This window comes from Otolemur garnettii, unplaced genomic scaffold (assembly GCF_000181295.1).
Source record: "Otolemur garnettii isolate 467f Iridium unplaced genomic scaffold, OtoGar3 scaffold00110, whole genome shotgun sequence".
NCBI classification, from domain to species: Eukaryota; Metazoa; Chordata; class Mammalia; order Primates; family Galagidae; genus Otolemur; species Otolemur garnettii.
The window spans coordinates 2,843,027-2,850,916 of record NW_003852505.1 but is presented as its reverse complement, the minus strand read 5'-3'; the positions used below and the strand labels follow the sequence as shown (position 1 = coordinate 2,850,916).

Sequence of the window (7,890 nt, the reverse complement as noted above, 5' to 3'; positions counted from 1 at the left end):
ATTCTCTTGCCTCAGCCTCCCAAGCAGCTGGGACTACAGGTGCCCACCACAATGCCTGGCTATTATTTTGTTGCAGTTTGGCTGGGCTGGGTTTGAACCCGCCACCCTTGGTACATGGGGCTGGCGCCCTGCCCACTGAGCCACAGGCACCACCCCAAATCATGTAATTTGTGTTCTTAGGTTCCCTGATCTAAAAAGTAAGAATAAATAAAATGACTTACTTCACAGGGTTGTTGTGAAAGTTAAATGAGTTGATAACATGCATACTTTAGAATAGCTCCTGGCACACAGTTAAAGTTGCATAAGTGGTGCTGCTGTTATTAGTACACCTACTATTGCTACTGTGATTATAAATCTATACTCTTCTCCTCTCCCTCTGTCAGGGAGATACTGGCCATATTAGGGACTCAGTAAATGTTTTCTGAGGGAAGAAGGGAAAGTTTAACCAGTTGATCCTATGAAATGAAAACTTCTGAAAGAGCCTTTTAGCATTTGAAGAAATGAGGTTGATAGGTTATGAGACTAGTTCATATCTTTCTATTTTTTAATTTTCATTTTCTTTGCAGGCCTGAAGGCATTGAGCGACAATACAGGAAAAAGTGTGCAAAGTAAGTATGAACAGTGTGCGTTTCTCCAAGACAAGTAGAGGCACAATGTGTTAGAAAAATAATTATTTGGATACGACCTTTTGTTTTGTCTTTATTCTTATAATCTCAGCTGCCTTCACACTTTCAACTACATACAAATACTAATATGCTCCCTGAAAAGGCTAATCAAAGTTATATCCCTGACCAGTTGGCCACAAAAGATGGGTTTTTAGCATAGTAAATTTTTTAAAAAGTGATGTAATTATACATAGTAAAATTTGCTCATTGTGAATGTATGATTTGATGAGTTTTGACGAAAGTACACAGTCATGGCTCGGCACCCATAGCACACTTATAACACTAGCCACATACACTGAGGCTGGCGGGTTCAAACCCAGCTCCGGCCAGCTAAACAATAATGACAACTATAACCAAACAGTAGCCAGGCATTGTAGTGGGCACCTGTAGTCCCAGCTACTTGGGAGGCTGAGGCAAGAGAATTGCTTAAGCCCAAGAGTTGGAGGTTGCTGTGAGCTGTGATGCCATGGCATTCTACCCAGGGCGACATAGTGAGACTCTGTCTCAAACATAAAATAAAATAAAATAGAAAAATAAAGTTTTTTTAAAACAGTCATGTAACACCACCACTACCCTGATGTAAAACATTTATAGCACCCCCTCTGCCCTCTGTAGTCAGGCTCCTTCCTTCACTCCTTCCCCTGTCAGGCACTGGTCTGCTTTCTGTCACTGTGGTTTTGCCTTTCTTAAAATTTTTTATAAATTCTATAATAAGTATAATATTTATTTTTTTGCACATGATCTGTGAGTATAATGCTTTGGGGATTCATCCAAGTTATGTATGTGAATCAATCACTTGTTCCGCTTTATTGCTGATTAGTAGTTTGTTGTCTATTTGTTTACCCATTCACCTGTTGAAGGACATTTGAGTTGTTTCTGGTTCGGGCTATTACCAATAACGCTTCTGTAAATATTATAGCATAAATCTTGATGGAAACATGTGACTTGCATTTTGAGGCCTCCCAGAGATTCACTGTGCTGTTTGCAGGTGTGGACTGCCACTCTTCTACCAGTCCCAGCCAAAGAATGCTCCTGTGACTTTCATTGTGGATGGAGCAGTAGTCAAGTTTGGCCAGGGTTTTGGGAAGACGAATATATATACTCAGAAACAAGAGCCTCCTAAGAAGGTAATTATCAGTGAAGGAGACAGATTTGGCTAGATTTTTAGATAAGACTATGGTGCACAAACAGTTGCCCTTACACATGCACGCTTGCTTGCTTGCTTTTCTCTTTCTTTCTTTTCTCCTTGAGAGGTAGATTCTTTATTAAGAACATGCCATTTTTGTGTATGAGCAGCTGTTATAGAATTGCAGTACCTATATTATGTGTTCTTTTCTTATTTCCTACAGTTGCCTTGTGAGTTTTTAGTCACATTTCTTTCCTTCAAAATTTCTTCTTTTTCCAGTGTGAACAATTAAAAACTGAATGAATTCAACTGATTTTTCATGGATCATCTTGTGGTAAAATAGGCTAATTCTTACTCTGCCACTCTAGGTGATGATGACCAAACGAACTAAAGACATGGGCAAGTTCAGCTCTGTCACTGTGTCGACCATTGATGAAGAGGAAGAGGAGATTGAGGCTGTAAGTGCTTCTCCTCTCAGGGGAGATGGAATTTGGGGTGGGGAGTTGCAGAGGAAAGGGGACTCTAGATCAGGGAAATTAGAGACTTTGCCTTTAGACACTTCTCTGCTAGTAAGAAACTGTGACACTGGGCTAGTTCCTATTTCCCTGGATCTTAGAGAGATCCATATAATGAGAGCAAGGGAGTTGGATGAGGTCAGTGATTTATTTTTTTCATACTATTTTTTGAGATGCCTTAGAAAGCAAAGCCCTTATCCCGTTTCATTTTAAAAACTGTTGGACTGAATTATTTCTGGTCCATTTTATTTTATTCTATTTTATTTATTTATTTATTGAGACAGAGCCTCACTATGTTGCCCTCAGTAGAGTGCCATGGCATCACAGCTCACAGCAACCTCCAACTCTTGGGCTCAAGCGATTCTCTTCCCTCAGCCTCCCAAGTAGCTGGGACTACAGGTGCCTGCCACAGTGCCTGGCTATTTTTTTTGTTACTGCAGTTGTCCTTGTTTTAGCTGGCCCAGCTGGGTTCGAACCCACCAGCCTCAACATATGTGGCCGTTGCCCTACCGACTGAGCTAGGGTGCTGCCCTATTTTATTTTTTTAAGACAGTCTCACTCTGTCTCTCTGAGTAGAGTGCTGTGACATCATACTCACAACAACCTTAAACTTCTGGGTTCGAATGATCCTTGCGCCTCAACCTCCCAAGTAGCTAGGACTACAGGCATCCACCACAATGCCTGGCTAGTTTTTCTGTTTTTAGTAGAGAGAGGTATTGCTCTTGCTCAGGGTGAGTGGTCTTGAACTCCTGAGCTCCGGTGACCCACCTACCTTAGCCTCCCAGAGTGCTAAGATTACAGGCATGTGCCACCGTGCCCGGCCTCAGTTCCCTTTTAATCCAGTTCTGATGGCTTGTGAATCTGTCCTTAATAGTAGACGCAATTGCCTTTATGGTACTTCTGTATAATGATGTTTACTAAGAAATGTTATCTGTTATTTTACAAATGTTTTTGATTGAAACCTGAACTCTCCTGGATTATTGAAAAGGTGTAAAGTTGAAAGGAAGCATAGCCCTGCCATTTCAGTAATGATTTCATGCTTTAAGTAGTATAAATTACTATTTCTGGTCTTTGTTGTTATTCCTCAACAAGGCTGCTGGTTTAAGGATGCTTCTTTTTTTCCTTCAGAGAGAAGTTGCTGACTCATACGCACAGAATGCCAAAGTGATTGAAAAACAGCTGGAGCGCAAAGGCATGAGCAAGAGGCGACTGCAAGAGCTGGTGAGTGGCTTGGGGTAGCAAGGTGATTGTTTGGATTTCTTAGTCTGAAAGACCTTTTAGCGGGTAGGGAAACCCTTAGAAAGTCTTCTGGGAGTTATTAGGGTAGTTGGGCCGCCAGCTTTTTAACCCTGGTCTGTGACTGTTGGTATACTGCTCTGTAGGAGTAACTGCAGGATCTAGGCCCCTTATCATGATACTTGTTAGATAGCCTTAACTATGATATTTCAGAATACTACTTGTGATCCAAGGTCAGGGTATTTGGATGCTCTCCTTGGAAACGATGGCTAGGATAGTGCTACCTTGTGGTACCAAAATTGGCACTGATCATTGCTTCTTAAAGCTCTGGTGGTTTTTAGCATTAGTCAGGGGATCGTCTTAGAGCATGTACATCTATATATGATGGTGCCTAGATTTTTCCTTTTTTGATAATAATTTACTTAAAATATTTCGCTAAAATGAGACATCACTTCTTTGGTGCCTCATCGAAAGGTATATCAGTCTTTCCTCTATCAGTCGTTCTGGAATTTTGGTGACAGTTAGTAGGTCCTGGCTGTAGCTTTACCTCGCCACAGTGGTTTAGAGCAGTGTTTCTCAGACTTTCTAAGGTGCAAGACCAGTGCTTGCTTTTTTCTTTTTTAAATTTCCAGTTTTTTCATGAACAGATTTGTAATTTATAAAATACAATAAAAATAAATTTGCCTCTATTTTTATTAGATTATTTTATTTTATTGCTCTGTCAAATTGCTATAAAAGTTTCTAAATGTTGGGCGGTGCCTGTGGCTCAAAGGAGTAAGGCGCTGGCCCCATATGCTGGAGGTGGCGGGTTCAAACCCAGCCCTGGCCAAAAACTGCAAAAAAAAAAAAAAATTTTTTTTTTCTAAATGGTTACTCTCAATTTTTATACATATCTTACAGGGACGGATAACAAACAGTTCATGGACCACACAACTTCAAGTAGCACTGTTCTAGAATTATATTCTTTTTCCTGTTCTGGCAAGAAGAATATATTGGTATCATGATAATGATTCCCTCAGCCCTTGAGGGGCAGGGTGCTGGGGCTGCTAGAATCCTGCACTGATTTCCTTTAGCTGCAGTCTTGTCTATTTTACTTGTTTTGCCTACAGATACCATTTTCTATGTGTGCTATAACATTAGAAAGGTTGGAAAGCAGTCATTAGAGATGCATAATAATTTTAGAACCACTCTTTGAGTTCATACGTTAAATGAGCATCGAGAGCGTGTTGGGCTAGGTGTGGTGGCTCACACCTGTAATCCTAGCACTCTGAGGACAAGGCAAGTGGATTGCTTGAGCTCAGGAGTTCAAGACCAGCCTGAACAAGAGCGAGACCCCATCTCTACTAAAAATAGAAAAACTAGCCATGCCTTGTTGTGGAAGCCTGTAGTCCCAGCTACTCGGAAGGTGGAGACAGGAGGATCACTTGAGCCCAAGAGTTTGAGGTTGCTGTGAGTTACAGTGACACCATGGCACTCTACACGGGGCAACAGAGTGAGACTGTCTCAAAATTAAAAAAAAAAAAAGGAGAGGGAGAGTGTTTGGGGTTGTTAAAATAAGGAAGAAGAATAAAAATAAGAATATTGTGTCATGTATCAAGACATATGATGTATGCTTTTTTTTTTTTTAACTTTCCAGGCTGAACTTGAAGCCAAGAAAGCAAAAATGAAGGGGACTTTGATAGACAACCAGTTCAAATGACCGACACCTTTCTCTGAGCCCGGATTAGAGGCAAGCATTTAGATGAGGAAGAAAAGTAACTGCTTGATTACATGGACCGATTCCTTTTTATGCCCCAGCAGAAGACTTTACATTGCTTCCCGCTGACTCTCCTACATGTAGTGAGATCTTTAGCTGAGTCCATTTGACCTGCCTCTTGGATAGAGATCTTTCTAAAATATTTCTGAATATAGATTTTCTGAACTATTTTTTGTCCATTTGATGTAAACTTCAGTTATGTAGAAGCTATGAATAGATCAGTGCTTGGGTGTCTTTAGTTTCTAAAATGGCTTTTTTATTCCTTCAAAGTTAATGTTTAAAGATTTTTTTGAAAAAATTTTATGGTGTATCATAGAGAAAAGCAGCATGAATTACTTTTAGTTTCAGCAAGTCAGATCCTTTTAAGTAACTCCATCTCAGTTCTTAGAATTAGCTATGGTTTGAATCTTTCTACCATCAGAGAAGATTCATTAAAAGCTAAAATCTGAGCTGAGTGAGGTGGCTCACATCTGTAATCCTAGCACTCTGGGAGGCTGAGGTGGGAGGATCACTTGAGCTCAGGAGGTCCAGACCAGCCTGAGCAAAAGTGAGATCCCACCTCTGCTAAAAATAGAAATAAGTTAGGCAATAATTGTTGGGTGCCTGTAGTCCCAGCTACACAGGAGACTGAGGCAGGAGGATTGCTTGGACCTAGCAGTTTGAGGTTGCTGTGCACTAGGATGATGCCCTGGCACTCTAGCCTGGGGCAATAGAGTGAGACTTTGTCTCAAAAAGAAAAAAAATACTATGATGGTTGCATAGTTCAGCAGATTGAATAGTGAAGAAATTAACCATTTGTCTGATATATCTGGGGAAAAAAGAAATTTAAATTAAAAAAAATAAAAAATAGCCAAAATCTATATTAAGCTTCCTTTACTTCAAACATTGAAGCTATAGGTGAGCCATCCCATATTAGACTTTATACCTAAGGCAAAACCAGATTACAGTGAGGGGGTAGTATAGCTCAGGTCTGCATGAAAATAGGGCCTCAGTAAGTAACCCAAGGGAGCTACCATTTATTCAGGCAGCTAGCTAAAAGTACTGCTTCCCCGTGTGGGTACATCTGATGGAGACAGTAGAGATCAAGAAATGATACTGAGATAACAAAATTATCTGTTGGGTATCTTTTATTTTACATTTGCTAGTTGCAGAGGAGTGTTGTATATATAGATTTTATTTTATGTTACACTGCTTCAGTGATCTCAGTGTCCCCATGTTTGTATCCAATGTTTTTATCTGTTTACCTGTATTACAAGGTGTTAGGACAGGAGGTGTGTTGACCTCCTTGTTGTATCTACAAGAAGTTAGACTTAGTAGGTACAACTTCCAAGGCATGTTTGTGAGGTGCTGCTGGGAAATACTAGGGCAGTTTTCTTTGCTTTTTTTCTGATTTTCTTATTTGCAAGGAAAAGTAGGTTGGATGTGAGCTAGCAAGAACTAGGAAACAGGGATGGGAATCCTGGGAGGTCCTTGATGGGTTAGGTTATCATCTTCCCAATTACTCTCCTGCATCTAATGAGGTCTTTCTTTCCACTTCATTTCTTGTCCTCATTCTGAGAAAGAATTAACCATCATGTGCATGACCAGCCCTAACCTCCTCACAATTCTTTAACCTCAACTCCAGACATTGACCTTTACCTTTGCTCCACTTTAGCCACAATCTGGATATCATCTACACCACTTCTGAAATCTAATATTCTGTTCTCTGACCACAGTCTGTCATATGTACTCTCACAGGCTTACTTCCCTAGACCTATTTGTTTTATTTTTAGATTTAAAGGGTGATTATTTTTATTAGCAGTACTAATGAATAATAGCAATAGTAATCCTAGCTACTTTTTTTTTTTTTTGCAGTTTTTGGCCAAGGCTGAGTTTGAACCCACCACCTCCAACATATGGGGCCAGCACCCTACTCCTTTGAGCCACAGGCACCGCCTGACAAGTATTTCTTAATCTAAACTACGTAATAAGCCTATGATATATGATAGGTTTAACTGTTACCATTCTCATTTTAGAAATGATTACTCTGAGGCTCAAGAGTGTTTAAGTTTCTCAAGATCCACTGCCAGCAAGATAAAGCCAAAAAGCTGAGCTCGTAACTATGCTAAACTGCTTCTCCTGTGGACTTTTCAAAAAATACTATTTTTGAGAACAAATTGTAAGTTAATTTTCAGAAACCAAGTAAAGTGCAATGTGAAGACACACAGAGGACTCACTATAGCAAATGTGTGGTTACTTTTCTACATATTTTCTGAAATATTTGTTCTTAGGTACTAATCCTAAACTCTTTCAGCATCTAGTTCAAATTATGCTTTTTGCTTCATCTATAAAGAAAACACAGTACCTTTAGCACAAAGCAAGCATGTGCTCGTCATGATGTTTTACTCCTTTATATCAAAATAGTTAATAAAATAACAAAATAGTTTTCCTACTCTCTTTATTAACTTACAGTATTTTATTTATTTATTTATTTATTAGACAGGTTTCATTATGTTGCCCTCGGTAGAGTGCTGTGGCATCACAGCTCACAGCAACCTCAAACTCCCAGGCTTAAGCGATTCTCTTGCCTCAGCCTCCCCAGTAGCTGGGACT

The 7,890-nt window shown here is 39.8% G+C and overlaps 1 protein-coding gene and 1 non-coding gene across 3 annotated transcripts in view; both read left to right on the top strand.

Moving 5' to 3' along the window:
• CUNHXorf56 (chromosome unknown CXorf56 homolog) overlaps positions 1-7,692 on the top strand; it is a 14,667-nt gene extending 6,975 nt beyond the window's left edge. Inside the window, exons 3-8 of one of the 2 annotated variants that reach the window (XM_023517415.1) lie at positions 567-608; positions 1,654-1,792; positions 2,160-2,249; positions 3,435-3,527; positions 5,179-5,271; positions 7,153-7,692. In XM_023517415.1, the coding sequence (XP_023373183.1) occupies positions 567-608; positions 1,654-1,792; positions 2,160-2,249; positions 3,435-3,527; positions 5,179-5,241 (427 nt within the window). In that variant the 3' untranslated portion in view covers positions 5,242-5,271; positions 7,153-7,692. Of the gene's footprint in view, positions 1-566; positions 609-1,653; positions 1,793-2,159; positions 2,250-3,434; positions 3,528-5,178; positions 5,505-7,152 lie in introns of those variants that run through there. The other variant, XM_003796994.3, reaches the window with a different exon arrangement.
• On the top strand, positions 6,041-6,108 carry LOC111727538. The gene has a single exon (XR_002775071.1). It is a non-coding gene; the product is annotated as a small nucleolar RNA SNORD77 (small nucleolar RNA).
• Positions 7,693-7,890: the final 198 nt, after the last annotated feature.